This window comes from Dendropsophus ebraccatus, chromosome 2 (assembly GCF_027789765.1).
Source record: "Dendropsophus ebraccatus isolate aDenEbr1 chromosome 2, aDenEbr1.pat, whole genome shotgun sequence".
NCBI lineage: Eukaryota > Metazoa > Chordata > Amphibia > Anura > Hylidae > Dendropsophus > Dendropsophus ebraccatus.
This window is the reverse complement of record NC_091455.1, coordinates 186,818,693-186,844,953: the sequence shown is the minus strand read 5'-3', so window position 1 is coordinate 186,844,953 and position 26,261 is coordinate 186,818,693. Positions and strand designations below refer to the sequence as shown.

Here is a 26,261-nt window from a genome sequence, read left to right as displayed (position 1 = left end):
ACTTATATTGTTCTGTGCAGCTGATTCAGAGATATCCTCCTGAATAACATGGGCAATAAGTAGTCCTCTACATTATGTGCATGAGCTCGGAAGTCCTCAATATTCATAAGCAGAAAACTCCGCCCACCAGCTGCTGATTGGCAGTTATCTATCCATGCTGTCTATAGGCAGTCACTTGTCAATCAGCAGCTGGAGGACGGGGGGAGGGGTGTGGCAAAAATCCTATTCTCCTGCATATTAGGAGAACGGCTGAACAAAATTATGTAAGTAATACACCGATCTGTTCAGCATTTCTGTCACTAGTTTATACTGCCCTCATTTAAGGCAGCATAAACCTAGTGACAGATTTCCTTTAATATTGTGAAGGTCCCTCTCTTGGAGCCAAAACAGCTAGGAGCAGTCAAGGCCTGGACACCACAAGAAGGTATTCAGGGCCGGCGTCAGCACCTGGCTGACTAGGGCAAATGCCGGGGCCCACAGCTCCTCTAGGGGCCCAGTCCCGTTTGTTACTACATTTTTTGTTAGTAAAAAAAGAAAAAAAAGTGTAGTAACAGAGGGGACTGGGCCCCTAGAGGCCACATGTGACAGTTAGGGGCCCACCGATCCATACTGGGGTCCCCGGGCACCTGTCTTCCTTCACAAATCTTCCCTACAGCCGAGTAGGAAAGGACCTTTGAGTGTGAAGGACCTTTGATGATGTCACGGGTCATGTGATCGGACACCTGACCTGATAGAGGGCAGCACGGTAGGCTCTGCAAACTAATAGTGTTCTGTATGTGCTGGTGCTTCTAGTTGTTTTGTGTATAGAGGTCCTGCTGTAATATATATATCTATTACAGCAGGATATATATATATATTACAGCAGGACCTCTATACATAAAACAACTAGATATCTGTATCTATCTATCTATCAGCTATCTATCTATCTATCTATCTATCTATTATCTATCTTCTATCTTCTCTCTCTATCTATCATATGAACATGGTGAGACCTCTAGTTCTCCTATATACAGGTCCTGCAGTGATATGCAGTGTGTGTGTGTGTGTATATATATATATATATATATATATATATATATATATATATATATATACACTGTATATCACTGCAGGACCTGTATATAGGAGAACTATAGGTCTCACCATGTTCATATAATATATATATATATATCATGCTGGTGCTGCTAGCTCTCCTGTATACAGCTCCTGCTCTGTGTGTGTGTATGTATATATATATATATACACACACACACACACACACACACACACACAGCAGGAGCTGTATACAGGAGAACTAGCAGCACCAGCATGATATACACATATATATAATCCTGTGACTGGGTCTGACTCCTCCAGAGTCCTGACTACCACAGAGATTAGGAGATACAGGAGGAGGCTGATATGCAGCAGCCGCATGTTTCTTTTGCTGCAAATCTTTCCTCGCCTGTCTCTCCATGATTTGCTCCTCAAAGGGGCCCGCCGAGGCTCTGTCGCCCAAGGGCCCACAAAAAGCTGGAGCCGGCCCTGAAGGTATTTGGCACTAAAATGGTGTCCATGTGGTATCTGCCCCCAAGATGTTAGCAATTGATGCTTTAAAATCTCTACAGTGTGATATGTGACCTCCATGGATCTGACGTGTTTATTAGCACATCCACCAAAGCCCATGGCCTACCTAATGTTATCCCTACAGTGAAGCATGGTGGTGGCAGCATCATACTGTGCAGGTGTTTTTGAGCAGCAGGGGAAAGAAGATTGATCAGGGTTTGGGAAAAGCTGAATGGAGCAAAGTACAAAGATATTCTGAATAAAAACCTGATCTGGAGTTCTATGGTCCTGGGACTGGGCCAAAGGTCCAGCAAAGGTTCCAACTATGACCCTAAGGACACAGCCAAGACAGGAGCAGCGTAGAGACAACTCTGTGAATGTCATTGAGTGCAGCAAGAACTCCCCATTCAGATTGACAGGGCTTAAAGGAGACTTGTCACCCCCGTGCTGGGGTGACAGGCTCCCGACCCCAGCTAGATGCCCTTATACAGACCTCATCTGGCCAAGTCCCGCTCCCGGAGCCGGTCTCGGGACGGAGATATCCCGGCTGCAGATATGAGTCCGGCTCCATTCATTCTCTATGGACGCCGGACCTATCTCCAGAGCGCGCGCCCCGGCTTCTGACCGGGATACCTCCATCCCGGGACCGGCTCCGGGAGCGGGACTCGGCGAGATGAGGTCAGTATAAGGGGATCTAGCTGGGGGTCGGGAGCCTGTCACCCCTGGTAAGGGGGCGGGGGGGGGGGGGAGGGGTGACAGGTCCTCTTTAAGAGGATCTGCAGAGAAGGATGACAGAAAGCCCTACAATCCAGGGGAGCAAAAATTGTGGAATCATATTCAAGATGACTAGAGGCTGTAATCCCTGCCAAAGGTCATTTTACTAAATACAGTGTACTTTTCTTTTAAATAAATTAGCAAAGATTTCTAACATTAAGTTTCTACTTTGTCTCTACGGGGAATTGAGAGCAAAATTATGCGAGAAACTTGACTTTATTTTTAGCACAAGGTGATAACATAATAACAAAAACAGTAAAAACGTTAAAGGGGTTGGCCACTTTATAGTAAAATAGGTCAGTACAAAGTATTAGTAAGTGTACTCACTGTATATACTGACAGCAGCTCCCTGTGTATCTCATAGAGCTAATATCAGACTCCCCTTCACCAGGCTGGGCTGCCCTGCTCTGTTTTGTTTCAGTCCACAAAATGGCCGACATGGAGGAGCATGTGACCAGGCCCTGTCCCCTGTGTTCTCCATAGACATATACAGGCTCAGTGGTGGACACAGAGGGGCGGGGCCTGGTCACATGCTCCTCCATGTCAGCCATCTTATGGACGAAAACACCACAGAGCAGGGCAGCCCAGCCTGGAGGAGGGGAGTCTGATATTAGCTCTATGAGGTACACAGGGAGCTGCTGTCAGTATATACAGTGAGTACACTTACTAATACTGTACACTGAGCAATTTTACTATAAAGTGGCCTACCCCTTTAATGGGTCTGAATGCATTTTACACACACACACACACACACACACACACACACCCGTTGTGCCTTTGAAGTGTAGCTTGGGATTCTGTGGTCCCTAATAAATATCTCAATGAGAACAATTCGCATGTATACACCTACAGCGCTACAGTTTATCTATGGAGTGAATGCGTTGTATCTATTTGTGTACATAAAAGGGCTCCAGATAGGGTTAATGCTGATAGTGTACAAGATTGTATTGTGCTAGATAAGAAGTGTGCACTAATTGTGGTGTAGCTAGATATAATGGATAGCTGTCTATGTATTATATCTAGCTACCCCACAATTAGTGCACACTTCTTATCTAGCACAATACAATATTGTACACTATCAGCATTAACCCTATCGGGAGCCCTTTTATGTACACAAATAGATACAACGCATTCACTCCATAGATAAACTGTAGCGCTATAAGTGTATACATGAGAATTGTTCATATATACATATATATAATATTATAACAATAACCCTGTATTCCCTAAATCCCACACATAGTGTACATTGCGACAGGCTCTCTACTCTCTAAGTGGCCCATTCAGAGAACACAGGCTGACATAAAATTGTCTAAAAGGCAGCAGCCGCCTTAAGGCCCTATTACACGGAACGATAATTGGCTGTATTCGGCCGATAATCATCTTGTGTAATAGAGGGCAACGATCAGCCGCCATGAACGATGTCGACTGATTGTTGCTGTCATTTGTCTTTCAACATGTTGAAAGACAAACGACCAATATAGCAGCGATCTGCTGCAGACGCTCTGTGCAATATGAGCAGCGGCAGCAAACCACCGCTATCCTCTGAGGGTTGCCCGGACAATCCAGCGATCATCCGGGGAGCTCCCCGCAGCGCCCCCTGTAATCACCCGCTCGCAGCCGGCATGTGGAATAGCGGTGGCAGCGAGTGGGAAAAGAGGAGCAAAGAGCGCTGACAGCTCCTCTATGTCGCCCCGTGTAATAGGGTCTTTACTCCAACAACCACATGGCTTCCTATGTGTGCAGGCAGGTTTCTGGACATATAAAGCATACAGAGCACATATATGTTAATCACGTTGTATCCTCTACTGATCCAGGTTTAATATCCCATTCTTCTAGAACATGTGACAGTACAGGGTCTATGAACACAGAAAAGCTATAATAATGACATCATCCTAAGAGAATACATAGCACACAGCCAAATGGGCACACCACTGTAATGTGAAGACTTTCATTCCTTCTCTCTTACAACATAATAGACCTATTAGCATGACAGACATTTTATAGGGACTGAAGATTTGTAGCCGACCTATTGAAATGCAGGAGAAGTAAACTCTGATACCCCATTGCTTCCTACCTCCAAGGTCATGCGTCACTACAGTTTAATAGGATAAATGGGTACCTTCTCTTCAAAGAACTTCTTCCGTAACCTGGGGTCTTTGGGAGGTGTTGTTTGACGGAAGTGTCTGTACCATTTCCGCACTATGTATCCTCTCCAACAAGCCTGTATCCTAAGGAAGAAAATGAAGAGGCCTGGAAATTTTGATGAAAAGATGATTCCATTAGAACAACCCCCATAACCCTTATTACATGTAGACATCTTAAGGGGGATTCCTTTATTCAGGACCCTCTATAGTAGCAAGAATGGAGAGTCACAACAAAGAGAGTCTCCAGTAGAAGCTGCTGCTGTAGACAAATGTTAAGGCCTCCCGCAGCTATCCTAGGTGGGCCTAAGACTATTATTTGGGTAGCAGGTTCTTATTTACAGATGGTGCTGTCCATTTTGGGAGAGCTGCCTATAGGTGGCACTGGAGAGACAGTTATCTTCCTTATGGGGGGCAGCTAATTTGCATACCATTTCCCAGAATGCACTGCCTGTAAAGATTCCATATGCCATCTGGCAATCCCTAAGGAAAACCAGTGCCTTCCAAGCAGTGGATACTTTACAAAAGTGGATCCTAGTGGCCATATCCAGATGTATGACAAAATAATAAAGTTCAGGAACCATCTGACTCCCAAAGAGATGAATGGGATCCCTTGAAGGATCTCTTGCTTTACCCTATTAAAAAAAAATGCATGTCGTAAAAATCTAAATGATAACACTAATGGGAACACTGCGTTACCTGGTGGCACATTTTACTCTGAACAGCTGAGCCGCGTCATGTATTACTCTGGTCTGATACTGATTCCGTCTACACATCGGGCATGTTTTTCGTCCAGTGAATTTCTCATACGCTTCCAAACATGTCTGCAGAGAGAGAGTGTATATAAAGTGAAGTCCTATAGAGAATTATTCCTTAAAGACCCTACTACATGTGGCTTAAAAGACCGATAATAATTGCCCCGTGTTATATACCCAGTGATCAGCTGACGAAGAGCAATCACATGCTGTGTAATAAAGGATGTGCGATCAACCATAGTAAAGAGCTATACGAATGATCCAGGGGATCCTCTGTGCAGCCCTGTGATAGGCTTGATAAATTAGCATCGGCCTAATGGACACCAGCTAAGGAGCCTTCCACTTACCAGTAACTTTCACTAGCAATAGCCTCTCCACATGTCTCATATATTGCACTCAGACATCTGGGACATCATCTAACAGACTATAAAGATCCTGGATTTTGGGGTTGTCTACACTGGTCATGGCATGGTCAGGAATATCATGAATGCAATAATTCATCTTAAATCATCCACTTACCCTGTGAAATACATGAGAACACGAAAGCAGAACCTGCAAAACAAGCAGCGCAGACGGTTATTATACAGCATAGACCACAATAGATCACTATGAATTACAGCTAAATGTAAATGTATCCCCTTACGACCCTACACTTGGCATATACTCCAAAAGACGCTCCTGATGTATACGCCAAACACATTGACGGGACACCATTTACCCAACAGAGCTCAAAACTGTGTCTTTCTTGTCTCTATATGGGTTGTGGAACAGTGTAGTACACTGGTGTCAAACTCAGGCCCTCCATCTGTTACACAACTACAATTCCCATCATGCCTGGACAGCCAAATCTTTAGCAGAGTTTGAAACCATGGTGTAGTAGATTAAAGAGGATGTACCATCAGGAAGATCCTCTTTAACATGATCCACGTTCCCGTGTACAGCGCCGTTCTATTCACGGGTACTGGGCTGGGCTGAAGCACTGGAGGCGGGCTGGGCTGCCCCCAGTGGGAGGAAACCCTCACCCCTCTATGACACGGCTCCATTGATTCTATAGGAGCCGCATCATAGAGGGGAGGGAATTCCCTCCCACTGGGGGCAGGCCGGCCCGTCTCCAGTGCTTTAGCCCCAGCCCATGCCACCGTCTTCACCGTGACGGCGCAGTTCTATCCGTGGGTCATGTGAAAGAGGATGTTCCTGATGGTACATCCTCTTCAAAGCATTCCAAACAGGGGAATTCAGTAAAAAAAAAAAAAAAAAAAAAAAAGGATAGGTTACAGCCTTCCATGTAATATATAGGGGAAGACTCTCCTGATGTATACTTCCAATGTAGGCAAACTTGAGATGAACATAGCCTTAAAGAGTACCTGTCATAAATGTACAAAGGTTTTGACTGGGACAGGAAAACAAACCAGGAGAAATATGCGGTAGTCCATTTCATCTCCATCATTTCCATCGAGGCGGCTCCATTATAAGCCTATGGGGCTGCCTGGAAGGAGGTAATAGACAGCGGTAAGTTCTCGCCGCTCGTTCTCGTCATTGGTAAGCCCCTCACCGATCAAAACCTTTTACAGGTCCCTGTGACATGTCAAAAATTTTTGATAACAGGTTCCTGCAACCTAAAAAATATTAGATGGTACACCCAGGGGCGCCGCAATCATGAGGCGACCTGAATCGTCTGCCTCAGGCGGCGCCACTAGCTGTCACCATGGGGGCGGCATTCAGTGGCAGATTATAATATGAGCGGTTCGGCGGCCGCCCACATTATAATCCGCCACTGACTGTACCATGTACTGGAGCCCCCCCGCCCCCGGGCAGTATCTGTAATGAGATGCTGTGAGCGGGGGGGACTGTATTCATAAGCGCCGTGCTGTACTAAATCAGCCGCGCCGTGCTGATACTACAGTGCGGCGCTTATGAATACAGTCCCCCCCGCTCCCAGCATCTCATTACAGATACTGCCCGGGGGCGGGGGGGGGGCTCCAGTACATGCATTCCACGTCCGTGATCCGTCAGGATCACGGAACGTGGGAATGCAGCCTTTAGTCCCCCGGGTGATGCGCGGCTGCCCGGGGTGTCCCATCCTGTCTCCGGCAGCGCGCGCATCAGAGAGCTCCCCGTGCGCCGGAAGTCACAGCCACAGGCGCATGGGGAGATCTGTGATGCGCGCGCTGCCGGGGACAGGACGGGACACCTCCGGCAGCCGCGCATCACCCGGGACAAGACCAGAGAGGCTCGACGGGGGAACGGAGGGCAGGTGAGTTGTGTTCTGTTTTTTGTTTTATCTGCTGTGCAGGGGGGGAAAGAGGGGGACGATCTATAAGGGGAAACCATCTATAAGGGAGGGGGAGAGGGAAGAGGGGGACTATCTATAGGGGGGAGAAGGGGACCATCTATAAGGGAGGGGGGAAAGAGGGGGACCATCTATAAGGGGGGGGGACGATCTATAAGGGAGGGGGAGAGGGAAGGGGGGGAAAGAGGGGGACCATCTATAAGGGGGGGGGGGACGATCTATAAGGGAGGGGGAGAGGGAAGAGGGGGACTATCTATAGGGGGGAGAAGGGGACCATCTATAAGGGAGGGGGGAAAGAGGGGGACCATCTATAAGGGGGGGGGACGATCTATAAGGGAGGGGGAGAGGGAAGAGGGGGACTATCTATAGGGGGGGGAAGGGGACCATCTATAAGGGAGGGGGGAAAGAGGGGGACCATCTATAAGGGAGGGGGACGATCTATAAGGGGGGGGGACCATCTATAAGGGAGAGGGAAGAGGGGGACCATCTATAGGGGGGGGGAAGGGGACCATCTATAAGGGAGGGGGGAAAGAGGGGGACCATCTATAAGGGGGGGCCATCTATAAGGGAGGGGGGAAAGAGGGGGACCATCTATAAGGGGGGGCCATCTATAAGGGGGGGGGCCATCTATAAGGGAGGGAAGAGGGGGACTATCTATAGGGGGGGGAAGGGGACCATCTATAAGGGAGGGGGGAAAGAGGGGGACCATCTATAAGGGAGGGGGACGATCTATAAGGGGGGGGGACCATCTATAAGGGAGGGGGAGAGGGAAGAGGGGGACCATCTATAGGGGGGGAAGGGGACCATCTATAAGGGAGGGGGGAAAGAGGGGGACCATCTATAAGGGAGGGGGGGAAAGAGGGGGACCATCTATAAGGGGGGGCCATCTATAAGGGAGGGGGGAAAGAGGGGGACCATCTATAAGGGGGGGACCATCTATAAGGGAGGGGGACCGTCTATAAGGGGGGGGAAGAGGGGGACCATGTATAAGGGGGGGAGGGTGACCATCTATAAGGGAGGGGGAGAGGGAAGAGGGGGACCATCTATAAGGGAGGGGGGAGAGGGGGACCATGTATAAGGGGGGGAGGGGGACCATCTATAAGGGGGGGAAGAGGGGGACCATCTATAAGGGGGGGAAGAGGGGGACCATCTATAAGGGGGGAAGAGGGGGACCATCTCCTAAAAGATCAGCACCCTCCTCTCCTGACATCCTCTGTGCTGCTGGGACTTCTCCTATAGGATTAGCACCCTCCTCTCCTGACATCCTCTGTGCTGCTGGGACCTCTCCTATAGGATTAGCACCCTCATCTCCTGACATCCTCTGTGCTGCTGGGACCTCTCCTATAAAGTCAGCCCCCTCCTCTCCTGACATCCTCTGTGCAACAAGGGACCAAACATTATGTTTATTGGGGACAGCAGTGGGGGGGGCAGTAGTGGATTATAATGTGGGCGGATTGACGGGGGGGGGGCGTCATTCTATAGTTCGCCTCGGGCAGCAGAGAGGCTAGAATCACCCCTGGGTACACCCATTAAATAGCTTAGAATTCCCTAAAACTTAGGATGCAAACTACATAATCATAAAGAATGAGACCACAGCGGGCCCTCAGTGACTCCCTGGTATGGTTAGTATAGATGCCTGATAGTGGCCCCTTTAATTTTAATAATAGGAGTGAATCCGGTGATGGGAGTGATTATACAGTTAGAGGCTATGTTCACATTCTGTAAGAGACCGGCCGTTCTGTGACCCGGCCGGTCTCTGAAAAGATCATCCCGGCTGGTACAGCGGTACCGGCCAGATGATCTTTAGCGCCGCAGAGTTCTGATGCGGACGCATCCGTGCGCGCCCGCATCAGAACTCCTCACTGCACACTATGGAGCGTGTGGCCGGAGCCGCTCACTCCACAGTGTGCACTGACATGGTTTTCTATGGCTGCTATTCAATGAATAGCGGCCACAGAAAACTGACATGTCACTTGTTTGCGGCGCCGCTAGGGATCCCGGCCGGAGCCTATACCATGTGTATACGCTCCGGCCGGGATCCCATAGACAGCAAGGTAACATATAATTTCTTAATAATCACGGCCGTTGTTGCAATGTACAACAACAGACATAGTTTTACGAAAATATACGTAGTGTGAACATAGTCAGAGGGTGTATACCAGGCACACACCCCCCCCCCCACTGTAAAACATCAACCCCCGATACGCCCATCAACTGACATTCACCATTATTAAAATTAAGGCCACGCCCATCTGACTATTAACTAAATTGTCAGACCAACTATAAGCCATTGTGACAGGACATAAGTACTGTACCTGTGGGTGGAGTTTAAACTCTTCTTTACATATAACACATGGCTGCAGAGAGTCGCCTTGCTCGATAGAGCGCTGTTTTACTTTAAACCACTCGTCTCTGGATAGCGGCATCGCCGGAGCCTCGACAATCCCAAGTCTCTGAGCTTCAACCAAAGACACAAAGTTATTATAGTCGGTTGTGTGAAGGGGCATCTTATTGGGGGTATTAGTGTCAGTATATGCTCTTGTTAATAGTACCTACCTAAAAGCTATAATAAAAGGCGATGAGCTGTTTGTTGTCCTGCCTTATATATATATAACTCTTAATGTGTGCAGACATGGCAGGAACCTGCTAAGACACCTAATGGATTTTATTTGTCTTGGCTAACCCCGCGTGTAGAGCCGACGCTCTAGTAATTATTTTTATGCCTTTACCACTGACACCTTTAGTGACTGACTAGTAATGACAGCTACATGGTGTAAAGAATACATCTAGAGGGCAATTCTCCCGAGTCTTCTTTTGTCCTGTCAATCATTACAATGGGTAAAGACATCATACCCGTAATCAATCAGTCACATGGAGAGCGCTATGAATTGAGTCATTCAGGGAAAGAAACCATTGCTTCTCTGGCTCACAGCAAATCCAAAGACTAACTTAAGCCACTGTAGGAGATTAATCAATGTCAGAGGCTGTCTATTACTGGGCTGAATTATATACATGAAAGCCATACAGCACCGATGATGAATGAAGAGCGTCAGGCTGGAGCGCACTCCGCTGCCATGTTAGGGGATTAGACGGCTCTACTACTACGGAGGACACACAATGATAGCCGAGCCATCTTGTATCTCACTGGGGTTTTATCATCATGCAGCAGTCAAAGTCGATTAGTAGAATAACTTTTCTCATCTAAATTTACCTAGATTAGAATGTTACCGTAAGCACATCCCAATGTAATGCCTTACATATGCCTGTGTGATCCTGATATAGTGCAAACAAGTTAAAGCATCACTGTCACACAGTCATTTCAAAAGCTTTGATCATTCAGGGTCTCAGTGATGAGACCCTGACTGATGGCTGGATGGAGCTGGGAGAAGCCTGCGGTGGGGTGCCTCACTCCCTGGCTCACTGCAGGAGTATGAGAAGGATGTAGAAACTGTATCTTCTGGTCATCACACATCAATGTAAAGCCAGCGCTCTGCTATTTTTATAATCTGGCCCTTCTGTAGCACCCACTGATGTGAAAAGAGAAGTCCTTGTCAAAGGGGCGTGTCTATACGCATACTCTATCAGCTCTGATTGGACAGCACCAGAGTGGATAGAGACACACCCCAACTAGCAGCATTCCCTTGTCAATTTATTCATACATTTCTGGGAGGAATAATGGAGGAACACAATGCAGATTTCTAATAAAAGATGCTCCAGAATTGTCACTGCATGAAGAAGGCAAGCATTTCCTCCAATAGGTCAGGACAGGTGACACAGGTCCAGTTTATAGTTCGATTGGCATTTTACAGAAGGGAAAAACCCATTGGCAGCAGTCACACCGGTGACACTGGGTGTGGTATTAATCCTTATTTTTTTTCCATAATCATCACCTTTAAGTCACTGTATATGAATGGTATGTTAAGAAATAACCGACCCTGTAAATGGTTTTAAAAAAATACTTACCTGGCTGACTTACCTTCCTAAGCACAATGCCATCTGCAATGCAGTGCATGTTGCTCTGTTGCTGCCAGCCCTGATGCTAGTAGGACTTGTTGGCCGATCAGCGAGCAGAGGCACTGGGCCAGTCACACTTAGGGTTGTATTGGCCCAACATGGCGTAAATGAGCACCGATCAGCAATTGCAGTGCCTTTACACGGCATAATAATCAAGCGTCCGAGCCCTACGAAAACTGACAGCATAGATATGCATATATCCGTACTGTCAGTATCCAGATCACACATGCAGTGCATACATACCTTCTGTGCTGCTGTGTGATCCGGCATCCTCTCTGGCTCATCTAGTCAGGTGGTCCCGACCCTTGTTTGACGATTCCGCAATTACGTGACCTCCTGGCATTGTCTGCCGATTCTGCTACTACGTACGTACCCTTCTAGGTATTGACCTGGCTAGTGTGACTAGTCTTCTCTCGTTTAATGCACTTGGCAAGGGACCTTCACCATGGCTGGGGGTGTCCTTATCTGGTTGAGTGGTCAAAATCAGCAGGGACAGGGCTGTGAGTGCAGAATACAGTAGCCTCTCCCTTCCCCTGTCATTACAGTTACTCTTCAAATATCTACTGAGCTTATGTAGTTTACAATAGATGAAGACATCTGTATCTGCAAACATCTGCCCCGGCAGGAACAGGTTTAATGCCCAATTTCCTTTTGTCACTTTGTCAGGAGTAATTAAGATGTCATCATTGTTCGGAAAGTTACAGGAACAACGTGAAACACTGAAACTTTACTTACAAAGTATTTCTATGGGACAGAAGTGAAACGCTTATGTTAAGGTTGATTGGATCTCTTGTAATCTTGTGACATTATCATGTTATTAGGGAAAAGCTTTTCCTTTTCACTGTGGGGGATTTACCAGTGTTAATAGTAATAAAACTCACATAATAGGCAGCGGCAGAACAAACGCTTCTAATATATATATATATATATATATATATATATATATAGGAAGAGCTCGCAGTTTTTAAGAATTGTAACTTGGATAAAGAGCATTGCTTTGGTTAAAAGTGTACCTGTCATTTTTTTTTTTTTGGCAGAAATCAATAATACGGGTGATTTTAAGAAACTTTGTAATTGGGTTTATTAGCCGAAAAATGCATTTTTATCATGAAGCCTGTCTTCATTGTTCTCTATGGAGAGGGGAGAGAAGGAGGGAGAAGAGGCACCAAAACAGGACAACAAAGAGTTAATTTACAGCTACATCACCAGGCTATCTCCTCTGACAGTTAGCACTAACCTCTCTGACCTCTGAATACGGCTTTCACACAGTTCCCGCTGTGTAATCCTTTGTTCTCTGCTCTCTGCTGTGGACTAATCTCCCTCCTCCCCCTCCCCTTTCCATAACACAGACAGGGTCCGACTGATGTAAAACAGTCAAGATTTCCTGATAATAAACAGTGGATGACAGAAAGGAGGGAGGGGGGCACCTGGGGAAAGGCTTTTTGAATGCAGATAATGGCATATTTGCCTAATAAATCCAATTACAAAGTTTCTTAAAATCGCCTGTACTGTTGATTTCTGCAAAAAAAATTTAACCGACAGTGACACTTTTAGAGCTCCCTGGGTGGGAGTGGGTGAGGAGCATGGTCTTTATAGATGGTCTACAGCACTGTACTCTGACCCAGGAAGTCTCCCTCACCTTCCAAATCATGGCAGATCCACTTTAGGCTGGGGCTTGCATCAGGGGACAGGACTGTGGAGGTAATCTCTCCATAGATGTAACCCCTTTCTTCCCGGACAGAGAGTGCTGCATGTATGTGTCCACATCTGCCCTGCTCATTACTCCCTGCAGTCTGTCAGCCCTTGAATTTCCCATCCTCTCCATTCCTGCTATAATGTGCCTGCACTTACACTCAGCCATTCACACTGCTGTATAGAGAAATTTCTGTCTCTGTCCTCCTGCACAGCTGTGATTCTCACTTCCTGATTGGTCCATGCCGAGCACACACCCCTTCCCCATTGCTGTGATGTGACCACACAAACCTTTGACAGCAGCCCTGCTTCTCCATTCTAGCCTGTTGTACTACACTACTGCATTATGGGGATCTGCAGCTCCACCCTGTATCTACTAACTGTTGCTGTGTTATTAGGTTTATGCCATTACTTTACATTATACTCCATATGCTGACTGCTATACTGTACAGTAACTGATAATATCACATATTTCTGAATGTTTGTTTCTACTGTTTTACATGTTATTCAGAATAAAAAAATAATTATTTTTGGGGTGTGGAACCAATTGTCTGCATTTCAGTGATTTCTTATGGGAAAATTTGCTTTAGTTGAAGAGTGGATTTGGATTACAAGCGCGGTCCCGGAACGATTTAGGCTTGTAATCCAAGGCACCGCTGTATATCTCTCACACATTTACATATAAACTATCTACTATAATATAAGGCTGGGCCTAAATCAATATCACGGTTAATCACACATGTAGCTGCAGTAACGATAATTGAATAATAATTATTACCCGCCCCTTTTGCAAACCACACCAACTTGGCTGTGCCAAACTGGTAATATTTTGTTTCAAAAAAGTTAAAAAAAAAAAAAAAAAAGTAACTCAATGAGCAGCTGTGCCATTAAGTCTATTGTCATTATTACGTATATACAGGTATACAGCCACTACAGGACGTAAATTCAGTTATGTACACACTAGAGGACGTGTATACACAGGTATACAGCCACTACAGGACGTGTATACATAGGTATACAGCCACTACAGGACATGAATGCAGTTATGTACACACTACAGGACGTATATACACAGGTATACTGCCACTACAGGACGTGAATGCAGTTATGTACACACTACAGGACGTATATACACAGGTATACTGCCAATACAGGACGTGAATGCAGTTATGTACACACTACAGGAAGTATATAAGCAGGTATACAGCCACTACAGGACGTGAATGCAGTTATAAACACACTACAGGACATGTATACACAGGTATACTGCCACTACAGGACGTAAATGCAGTTATGTACACACTACAGGACGTGTATACACAGGTATACTGCCACTACAGGACGTGTATACACAGGTATACTGCCACTACAGGACGTGTATACACAGGTATACTGCCACTACAGGACGTGAATGCAGTTATGTACACACTACAGGAAGTATATAAGCAGGCAGGGCTCCAGACTAAAAAATTTACCTAGGAGCCATTGGCTCCTAACCTGAAAAATTTAGGCGCCAAATAGAATATTTGGTCGCCAACATTTTAAACCATGTAAAATTAATGTTATGTTACATGGGACTTACTGTGTGCAGAGGCCACGGCAGCATCCTCCTCCTTTAGATCCTTTCTTTTCTTAGTTTGAAAATGTTCAACATGGAAACTTGCAACTTGACAACCATATACAGTCTGACTCAGTACTTCAGCCTCACTTGGCTAGCCTTTTAATGAGGCTTACTCTTCTGAACTTGAACTTAAAGGGAACCTGTCACCCCCGGTGACGGGGTGACAGGCTCCCAACCCCCCTATACTCACCTCATCGCGCCGGGTCCCGCTTCTGAAGATGGTCGGGTCACGGAGATCTCAGCCGCTGCAGCCCGGCGTGCGCTGAGAGATGAGTCCAACGCTCATAGAGAATGACGGGAGAGTCCAGCGCTCCTTCATTCTCTATGAGTGTTGGACTCATCTCTCGTGTGCGCGCCGGGCTGCAGCGGCTGAGATCTCCGTGACCTGACCACCTCCAGAAGTGGGACCCGGCGCGATGAGGTGAGTATAGGGGGTTCTAACGGGGGGTTGGGAGCCTGTCACCCCGTCACCGGGGGTGACAGGTTCCCTTTAAAAGCTTGCAACAGTCTATACATACTGAGCTAGACTTATGACTGCAGCCATAGTGACCCCCCACAAGATGTGTATATAGATAGATATATCTCTCACCTAGTGACTAATGCAAGTGACCCCCTACAATACAGACACCTGAGGGGCCCTGATAATAATAATTGTGCATATATCTATCTCCCAGTGTCTGCAGCCAGTTTGCCCTACACTTATAGATGGCCCCCTCCCCCCATTATAGATGCCCCCTCCTCCCCCCCATTATAGATGACCCCCTCTACCCCCATTATAGATGCCCCCTCCTCCCCCCCATTATAGATGCCCCCTCTCCCCCCCATTATAGATGCCCCCTCTTCTCCCCCCCTTATAGATACCCCCTCTTCTCCCCCCCTTATAGATACCCCTCCCCTTATAGATGACCCCCTCCTCCCCCCATTATAGATGCCCCCTCCTCCCCCCATTATAGATGCCCCCTCCTCCCCCCCATTATAGATGCCCCCTCCTCCGCCCCATTATAGATGCCCCCTCCTCCCCCCCATTATAGATGCCCTCTTCTCCCCCCCTTATAGATACCCCCTCCCCTTATAGCTAGCCCCCTCTCCCCCCCTTGAAGATGGCCCCTCTTCTCCCCCCATTATAGATGCCCCCCCTTCTCTTCCCCCCATTATAGATGCCCCCCCCCTTCCTCCTCTATGCTAAGCAGTATTTAAAAAAAAAACAAACACACAAACTCACCTGACAACCCGCTCCCCCGGCGATCCTCTTCTTCTTCGGACGCTGTCCCCAACTGATGCGCGGCTGCCGCGGGTGTCCCGTCCTATCCCCGGCAGCGCGGCGCGTCAGTGAGCTCCCTGTACGCCGCGGCTGTGACTTCTGACACAGGAAGCGTCTCTGACGTGCGCTTCCTGTGCCGGAAGTCAGGGCCCCAGGCAGCTCACTGATGCGCCGCGCTGCCGGGGATAGGACGGGACACCCCCGGCAGCCGCGCATCAGCCGGGGATACTTAAAGAGACAGCGCGCAGCCGCTGGGGCCAGTCGCAAATGGCGCCCAGATTAATAAATCTGGGCGCCATTTGCAAAATATCAGTCGCATTGGCGACCATTTTGGTCGCCATCTGGAGCCCTGGCAGGTATACTGCCACTACAGGACGTGTATACACAGGTATACTGCCACTACAGGACGTGTATACACAGGTATACTGCCACTACAGGACGTGTATACACAGGTATACTGCCACTACAGGACGTGTATACACAGGTATACTGCCACTACAGGACGTGAATGCAGTTATGTACACACTACAGGACGTGTATACACAGGTATACTGCCACTACAGGACGTAAATGCAGTTATGTACACACTACAGGACGTGTATACACAGGTATACTGCCACTACAGGACGTGAATGCAGTTATGTACACACTACAGGAAGTATATAAGCAGGTATACTGCCACTACAGGACGTGTATACACAGGTATACTGCCACTACAGGACGTGTATACACAGGTATACTGCCACTACAGGACGTGTATACACAGGTATACTGCCACTACAGGACGTGTATACACAGGTATACTGCCACTACAGGACGTGAATGCAGTTATAAACACACTACAGGACGTGTATACACAGGTATACTGCCACTACAGGACGTGAATGCAGTTATGAACACACTACAGGACGTGTATACACAGGTATACTGCCACTACAGGACGTGTATACATAGGTATACAGCCACTACAGGACGTGAATGCAGTTATAAACACACTACAGGACGTGTATACACAGGTATACTGCCACTACAGGACGTGAATGCAGTTATGAACACACTACAGGACGTGTATACACAGGTATACTGCCACTACAGGACGTGTATACATAGGTATACTGCCACTACAGGACGTGTATACACAGGTATACTGCCACTACAGGACGTGTATACACAGGTATACTGCCACTACAGGACGTGAATGCAGTTATAAACACACTACAGGACGTGTATACACAGGTATACTGCCACTACAGGACGTGTATACACAGGTATACTGCCACTACAGGACGTGTATACACAGGTATACTGCCACTACAGGACGTGTATACACAGGTATACTGCCACTACAGGACGTGTATACACAGTTATACTGCCACTACAGGACGTGAATGCAGTTATGAACACACTACAGGAAGTATATAAGCAGGTATACAGCCACTACAGGACGTGTATACACAGGTATACTGCCACTACAGGATGTGTATACACAGGTATGCAGCTATGTACACACTAGAGGACGTGTATACACGGCCAATGTAAAGTATGCCTGCGACGCTTGCATGAAACATGGTGTGAATGATCCCTAATATTATACATAAAGAAAAGTTAACAAACAGCAACTTGCCCAATGTTAACTTTGGACCAAATGGTTCAAGTACGTATTCTTCCTCTGTAGTATTGATGGCAGCTCTTTCGGTAGGTTTCCTCCTAATCCCGGTGTCAACAACAGGTTTGACCATTTTTCTGTTTACTGTTCGGGCTCCGGACTTGTTCATACTCCTGATTCCTCTACAAGGATCAGCCAAAGAGAGATGCTGAAGCTGGAGATTCTGTAAAATATGATCCTGTAAAGCTACAGTGGTCAGAATTACCGGATGATGACTTTTATCTTGATTCTAAAAAAATTAAAAATAATTAATTCAATTAAATAATACAATCTATACACATATAAGTAAAAAAAAATGGAAAAATGAAATACAGTAACTATTTTCATATATAATATTTAAAAAGGTTATCTGCTCAGGTAAAATACATGTTGTATCATCCCCCCTGTTGGAGACTAAGGGCCCTATTCCACAGTAACGATAATCGGCCGGATTGGCCCCATTTGGCCCGATTCGGCCGATTATCGTTTGGTGAAATAGAGAGAACGATCAGCCGATGATCGTGTCATCGGCTGATCGTTCATTTAGGGCCAGACCTAAAATCATCATTCCCCCACCGCGCATCGCTACGGTTGAATAGCAGTGCGCGGCGGGCGACCGACGACTTGACAGGCTGCAGCAGCATACATTACCTGTCCAGGCTTCTTCTCCGGGCTGTCTTCATCCCCGAGTCCCGCGCGCTCTATCTTCAGAATGGCCGGTCAGCTGACGGAGCGCTCAGCCACCGGCCATTCTGAAGATGGAGCGTGCGGGACCCGGGGAGGAAGACAGAGCGGAGGAGAAGACCTGACAGGTAATGTATGATGCTGCAAGGGCTGCAAGGACATCGGTAACAATGTCCTTGCAGCCCTCGCTCAACGATCATCGGGCCGTGGAATAGGTCCAGTAAACGAGCGGCGATCTAGCAGATCGACGCTCGTTTACATCATTGATCGGGCCCTCCTCGGCCCGTGGAATAGGACCCTAACAATTTGTTCCATACTTGTTATTATATTTTCAGTCTCCTTTCCTCAGTTTTGAGCTGCTGCTTCCTGCTGAAGACATAAAAAACTGTGTATAAACTGCTCTTTTCATCTCCCCCTACTCTCCTCTCCTTTCCGGAACGGCTTGTGTAAACAGCATCCCTGGTCGGCTATCTCTGCAATCTAATGTTGGGAAGCTTACAGTCACAGTTAGTCACCAGTACAGGGACACTACATGAGCCATCTTGGATAGGAGGGGGAATTCAGAACGGAGATGGAGAAAGCAGCTCACACACAGTTTTCTGTGTCTTAAGCAGAAAGCAGCAGCTCAGAACTGGGGTAGGGAGACTGAAAAGATAATAACAAGTATGAAACTAAGTCTCTGGGGGGGGGGGGATGATTCAACATATTTTTTTCCTGACTGGAATAGGCCTTTAAGGCCTAGTGAACCTATGAAAATATTGATACTCTAAATGACAAGAAGTGTTGTCACAGGAATACGAGCATGAGACGAGCCCACTCATATAAAGAATGGGAGATCTTCCTTCTTTGCGCTGAGAAGCCCAGAGATCTGGAGGATTTTAAAAGACTATAGACATACACATAAAGTTGAGTATGAAGGCAAATAGTATTATCCTGATTATTATCTCTAAAGGAGCCGGGAAAAGTAAGAAACTCTTCAACTCTTGTAAAAAAAATAGCAGACATAAAGCGCCACAAAGTGTCATCATTGTAAATGAATATTGACATGTGTGGGAGTGATTTTATTGTGAGATATACCTTTGAAGCTTTTGTTACATTGGAAACTGAAACAGATGCTCTGCTGGGCCTTGAACTTAGATGATGAGCCATTCCGAGTCCAAATGAGAAAAAGAGAACCTGCAAAAAAAAGACGAGATTACACAATGCAAACTTCCTTTGTACTACAGTCAATGATTAACAATATGTTTCCTATGCAATAAAACCCGAGAGCTAATTATAGTGCAAGAATACATGATAGGCGATAAGCGGGGCTGACACAGACCTCATACTGAGGGGTCTGCCAAAGGTGATGTCCACCACTCTGTATACGGACACTGTGCTGAATCCATCCTATTTGTAGAGGAGAGATCCAAAGATACAATTCTAACTTCATGCAGTCACCACTAGGGGGAGCTAGCTGCATACAGATTTATACAGCTAAGTCAGCAGAATTTAATAGAGCTAGGGGTATTCCCATCATACAAATCAGTTCATGGGAGTTGCAGTAATAGAGTGGAAAAGGCTTCTCTTTTTAGTCCCAGCCCCCTTTGGCTGATGCTTTCTGATGGGACTTGGTCAAGGAGATCCCATTTTGGATACATATCTAGGATCTGTGGATATGCCATACTTGCATACTTACCAATAGTACCGCTTAAGGTGGAACCATCCTACAAAGTGGGCCATGTCTATGCAAACCCTGCACATAAGAGGGTGTTCCCAGTCGGTTTTGGAGTAAATCTAATGCTGCGTTTACACGGAAAGATTATCGTTTGAATTTTCGTCATAACGATCACGTCTAAACGATAAACGGTTCGTGTATACACAGCGAACGATCAAGCGACGAGCGTGAAATCGTTCAACATGTTCTCAAATCTTCTTTGGTCGTTTGCTAAAAATTCGCAGATCGCTTCTTGTAAACATTCTTTCACAGATTCACCCTGTGTGTGAGATGGGCTTAAGCGATCTTAAAACGATTGCAATAACGATTTTTTAAACAATTTTTCACTTTGTCTAAACGCTGATCGTTATAAAAAAAAACTAAATGTTGCTTTAAAATCGTTAAACGATCGATTGGGCGAATTATCATTCCATGTAAACGTAGCAATAGAAGCTCCAATTCCGGCTTATTATATATTGGAAAGTAGTGTATGTCAACGATACCTTCCTGTTTGCATTAAGCTTACATTTTACATTCTAGAACAGGGGTAGAGAACCTTGGCTCTGTAGCTGTTACAAAACTACAACTCCCATCATGCCTGGACAGCCAAAGCTTTAGCTTTTGTTATCCAAGCATGATGGGAGTTGTAGTTTTATAACAGCTGAAGAGCCAAGGTTCCCTACCCCTGTTCTAGGGCAATATCGTAAAAATTGTCAATAAAGCTATTTTACCTGCTGACCTATCCATAAGATAGGCTATCATTGTGTGACTGTGAGGGTCTGACCAACCTGGGCATCAGAGGGTTGAACCCTGACCGATCACACACTGACAGCCTATGCTAAGGCCATACATTACATTGCTGGATTAACCTTCACTTATACTAAGCAACCCCTCGGACAGTCAGACAGCAAGTGAACTGACAAGTCTTCTCGGATGCCCCCAGGACTGTAATCTGGGAGATCTGCACACAGTGTATGCTGTATGACCTGCAATAACTCAAAAAGGGTGGAATTTTTCCATTAAAGGTTATTTGTAGTCCAAGCATTTCTTACAGCCTCAACCTCAATAATATAGTCCCGTCAGGTCCCCTACAAGAATGTCACCCCTTGCTTCACCCCCATTTATCTAATGCAGCACTACCTGTAGATAGTACTGCAGGCTGCAGCCAGCAAAAACAACAGATCCTGCTGTCAGCTCAATATCATGATACCATACGTATTGCTATATGATTATATATATATATATATATATATATATATATATATATATATATATATATATACAGTGGTGCCTTGGATTAGGAGCATAATTCGTTCCGGGGCCGTGCTTGTAATCCAAATCCACTCTTAAACCAAAGCAAATTTTCCCATAAGAAATCACTGATATGCAGACAATTGGTTCCACACCCCAAAAATAATGATTTATTATTCTGAATAACATGTAAAACAGATGAAACAAACATTCAGTAACAGCAGAATATGTGATATTATAAGTTACTGTACAGTAATGGAGATGGGAAACACAAGGGCGGACAGAGACTGCAGGGAGCATGAAGGACTGAGCAGTACAGATGTGGGCACAGTATAGCAGCGCTCTCTGTCCAGGGAGAGAGGGGTTACAGCTATGGAGAGATTACCTCCACAGCCCTGTCCCCTGATGTAAGCCCCAGCCTGAAGTGGATCTACGATGATTTGGAAGGTGAGGTAAGACTTCCTGGGTCAGAGTACAGTGCTGTAGATCCCGCTATGCAGACCATGCCCCTTCTCCACTCGCGCTCCAACACAGTACAGGGTGCTCTTAAACCAAAGCAATGCTCTTAAACCAAGTCACAATTTTGAAAAACTGAGCTCTTAAACCAAAACCAAGTTACTCTTAAACCAAGGTACCACTGTATATATATATTTTACTATAACAGTTAAAAACAGAAGAACAATAGAGATGCATGAGCGAACCACAAGCATGCTCAGGTCCATCTGAACCCGAACGCTCGGCATTTGATTAGCAGTGGCTGGTAAAAATGGATGCAGCCCTAAGGCTGCCTAGAAAACATGGATATAGCCATAGGCCGTATCTATGGCCTCCCTAGGGCTGCATCAAACTTCTTCAACGACCGGTAATCAAATGCAAAGACTTTGGGTTCAGATGGACCAGAGCATGCTCGAGGATCATCTCTAAAAAAAAAAAAAAAATACTGGCTTGTATCAGGTTTATCCTCCCAAGATAAAGAGATACAATGAAAGGCCTATTCATCTCTGCATGTCATCCTATAGTTAATGTAAGATGCATAAAAAATTTGTACTATTAGTACTATTGTACTATTAGCCCAGAGCTGCACTCACAGTTCTGCTACAATCACTGGAAACAGAGGGCCAAAAATCGGCCTGTGTTTATGCAGACAGATTTTCCATTGCAATTTCTGAAGCCAAAGCGAAGAAGAGACTATAAATAGAGAATAGGTCATTAAGAAAAGACTGAGATTTCTCCTCTCACTGCTCCTGACTTTGTTTTCACCAAATGCAACTAAAAATCTGTACGTGTGAACTCACCATTACATTCCTCTTGGGGGTCCATTCACACCTACAGGTGCTGCAGCAGATTTGATCCTGTGGTCAGCCCTAGGGGGTCGTTCACACTGCGCAAAAGGCTCCGCGGGCTCTGTTTGAAATCTTGACTCTTTTGCTTAGTGTGAACCGGGCCCCTTGGGGAGCGTTCACATGTACAGGATCCGCAGCAGATTTGATGGCCCAGATTAGATTCAAAGCAAATCTGCAACTTCAAATCTGCTCCAGATCCTGTACGTGTGAACCCACCCTTAGGGTGCGTGCACAGTACGGAAATCCGCCGTAAGACCCGCGGCTTATTCCATCGCTCGTACCCGCTCGCATCTCCGCTCGTGCCATAGACACTATTCTATGCACGGGCGGATTCCGCATTCCGCCAAAAGAATTGACATGTCCGTGCAGAGAATAGTGTCTATGGCACGGGCGGAGATGTGCAGGTACGAGCGACGGAATCTACCGTGGGTTATACGCGGGAATTCCGTAGTGTGCACGCACCCTCAGAGTGGATCTACATGGGACAATGGTCTGAGAAATCCTTGTTTTAATGTCGCTGGTGCCCCCCCCCCCCCAGAAAGTGTCAGACAATTGTTATTTACTTCTATTAAAAAAAATCTCAAGTCTTCCAGTACTTATCAGCTGCTGTCTGTACTGATAAGCTGATAAGTACTGGAAGACTGGAGATTTTTTAATAGAAGTAAGTTACAAATCTCTGGCACTTTCTGGCACCAGTTGATTTGAAAGATTTTTTTCTTTCCGCTGGAGTTGCCCATTAATCTCATTGAAATCTTCTGTTCACATCTTGTTCTTTATTCAGTGTATACAAGGCCCCAAGTACAGTATACGCCAACTACATGGCATCAGTTTATCCAACCAAACACCATATAGCTGTATACTGTATATTGCCCACTGACCCCCTGTATGGATACACATAGCCACATAATGTAGAATGCTCGGTGACCCCCAACCCCCACCCCCCCATAGTGGGAGATACTGAAGGAAATGAGAGATGGCCGTTCTACAATCTATCTTCTGCAGTGATAAGCGGCAGTAAGGAGTAATATATATATATATATATATATATATATATATATATATATATATATATATATATATATACCATTTGTGGAGGACACAATCTGTAAACTTTCAGCCTCTAACGAATGCTCAGAGATGTCAGCTCTGAAGCTGGCAGTATTATGAATGCAGCTCTGGGCTGTAGAATACTCTCTGTAACTTTTTACATAGCAATATATATATATATATATATATATATTTATACATATGTAATGGTATTTGAAAATGGACATTCCCTTTAAGACTATGGCTACACGCACACACCTGTGTCTGCAGGCGCTCTAGCTGTGGGGGCCCGGGGATCTCTTGGACCACCCGGGATTACAGTGAGCAGCGGGATACACAGAGACCATACCGGAGTACGGGGGAGCTGGAGGAGCCTTCCCACCACCCACCTCTTCTGTAGGAAGCAGCGTGTTTGGGTTGCCAGGCAACAGAAATCCAGCCCGGAAGTCTGCGATCCGGCAGCCCCGCCCCCTCTGTGTAGCCTTGGATGCAGAGCGCTCCGGGGGGCGTGGCTTGTGGCTGTCGCTGCGCTGTCACACGTGTCAGTTGAGGCACAGTGCTGCATCCCATAGAGCAGGGATATGGAAGCTTTGGCCCTTGCAAAACTACAACTCCCATCATGCCTGGGCAGGCAAAACTTTAGCTTTGGCTGTGCAGGCATGATGGGAGTTGTAGTTTTGTAACAGCTGGAGGGCCTGAGTTTGACCTCTGTGTAATGGACAGAAATAAAACCTCAATACAATGGTCATTACTATGAGATGAGATGTAAGTGGTCCATGCTTGTCTTCTCTCTAGGTCTCTTACCTGTACAGGTGGATTGGTATAAGCAATGTAATATATACTAGAGGAGAATAAATGAAGTGGTCTGTGACTCACAGCCCACTATATAAAGATGGCAGCTGGAAATCAAGCAGCCCACAATACATTTCATACAGAGGGGTTCTATGTTGGAGTTTGACCCTGGGTGTTATATTAATATATTGTAATATCACAAGAGTTTCTGTAATATTACCTGCTATGACATCACAAGTGATTTGAAACAGGTAAGTTGCAATAATATGACCGTATGGGTTATCCAGTGCTACAAAAACATGGCCACTACTGTTGTCTCCAGTTCAGGTGTCGTTTGCAATTAAGCTGCATTTACTTCAATGGAACGGAGTTTCAAAACCCCACCCAAACTGGAGACAAGATAGGGGGGAAAGGGGCCATGTTTTTGTAGCGCTGGATAACCCCTTTAAGGGCCTTTTACACGGATCTAGAAATGCTATTTAGGCCAATAAAATGATAGGGATCAGCCAAGGAGCGAGAAAACGCCCTATCCATGGCTGATCACATCTTTCGGGCAGACTTCAAAATATATTGTTATCGGACGTACATCCTCCTGTGTAAACAGGAGATGTGCGACTGATACCAGAAGGAAACTGACAGTATAGATATGCATATGTTTGTGCTGTCAGTTTCCAGATCGCAAGCTGTGCCTTCATACCTAGCACGCTGCTGTGTGATCCGACTTTTCCAGGATGATTGACAGCTGAGGAAAGTGTGTGTGTGTGTAGGGGGATCTGTTCTCTTGCTTATTTGCATCCTTGCATGGCCCCATGTCAGGCTGTATAAAAGGATCCTAAGGGTCTGTTTAGACTGTCCAATTTGGCACAATAAATTATGTGGCAAGGCCACATGAACGATTACTGAGTCTTTCATACGGCCATTTAAATATTTACACAGGGAGATCTGCGGCTGATGGCGATAAATTTTACCAACTGCACATAAGATGCGATCAGACGAAGAACGGCCGTGACACTCTCTGTATATAGAAAATAATACAGTTGTTATGCTTACCTCTCCATACTCCCCCGGTGTCCTCCTTCCCTGTCTCTAGGATCCCTCACTGACCGCCGCAGACACTTCCGAACCCGCCTCTGCAGTGATGCCCCACTCAGCCAAACCCTGACTGAGATGGGCCAGCCCCCCTGCCAATGATTGGCTGAGCAGGCTGTAACTGCAGATGTGGGTTTGAGAGTGTCGGCAGGAGGACACTGTGAACCGGTAAGCAAAATGGGGAGGATTTATCAAACATGGTGTAAAGTGAAACTGGCTCAGTTGCCCCTAGCAACCAATCAGATTCCACCTTTCATTCCTCACAGACTCCTTGGAAAATGAAAGGTGGAATCTGATTGTTGCTAGGGGCAACCAAGCCAGTCTCACTTTACACCATGTTTGATAAATCATCCCCAATATCTTTATTATTTTCTATATACTGATGACGAGTAAGGGCCGTATAATATGGTCCAATAAGCGCCAATCTAGCCTAAACAGCCTATGAGACCAATCAATGATTGTGCAGCAATGTCTGTAACTGCAGAGGTGTCAGTGGAAGTGTTGACAGGAGGACACTGGGGGAGCGAGGACAGCTAAGCTTAACATCTTTATTATTTTCTATATACTGACGTCAAGTACCCCTTTAAAGGGAAACTATGTCATTTTGGTGCACTGGGG

The 26,261-nt window shown here is 46.2% G+C and overlaps 1 protein-coding gene across 2 annotated transcripts in view; it reads right to left on the bottom strand.

Moving 5' to 3' along the window:
- Positions 1-24,250, bottom strand: part of RNF32 (ring finger protein 32) — a 31,016-nt gene extending 6,766 nt beyond the window's left edge. Inside the window, exons 1-7 of one of the 2 annotated variants that reach the window (XM_069960502.1) lie at positions 24,152-24,250; positions 19,503-19,601; positions 17,721-17,991; positions 9,824-9,966; positions 5,738-5,770; positions 5,163-5,287; positions 4,442-4,550 (exon numbers count right to left, since the gene is read on the bottom strand). In XM_069960502.1, coding sequence (XP_069816603.1) covers positions 4,442-4,550; positions 5,163-5,287; positions 5,738-5,770; positions 9,824-9,966; positions 17,721-17,991; positions 19,503-19,574 — 753 coding nt within the window. In that variant the 5' untranslated portion in view covers positions 19,575-19,601; positions 24,152-24,250. Of the gene's footprint in view, positions 1-4,441; positions 4,551-5,162; positions 5,288-5,737; positions 5,771-9,823; positions 9,967-17,720; positions 17,992-19,502; positions 19,602-24,020 lie in introns of both variants that reach the window. The other variant, XM_069960500.1, reaches the window with a different exon arrangement.
- Between the last annotated feature and the right edge of the window lie 2,011 nt (positions 24,251-26,261).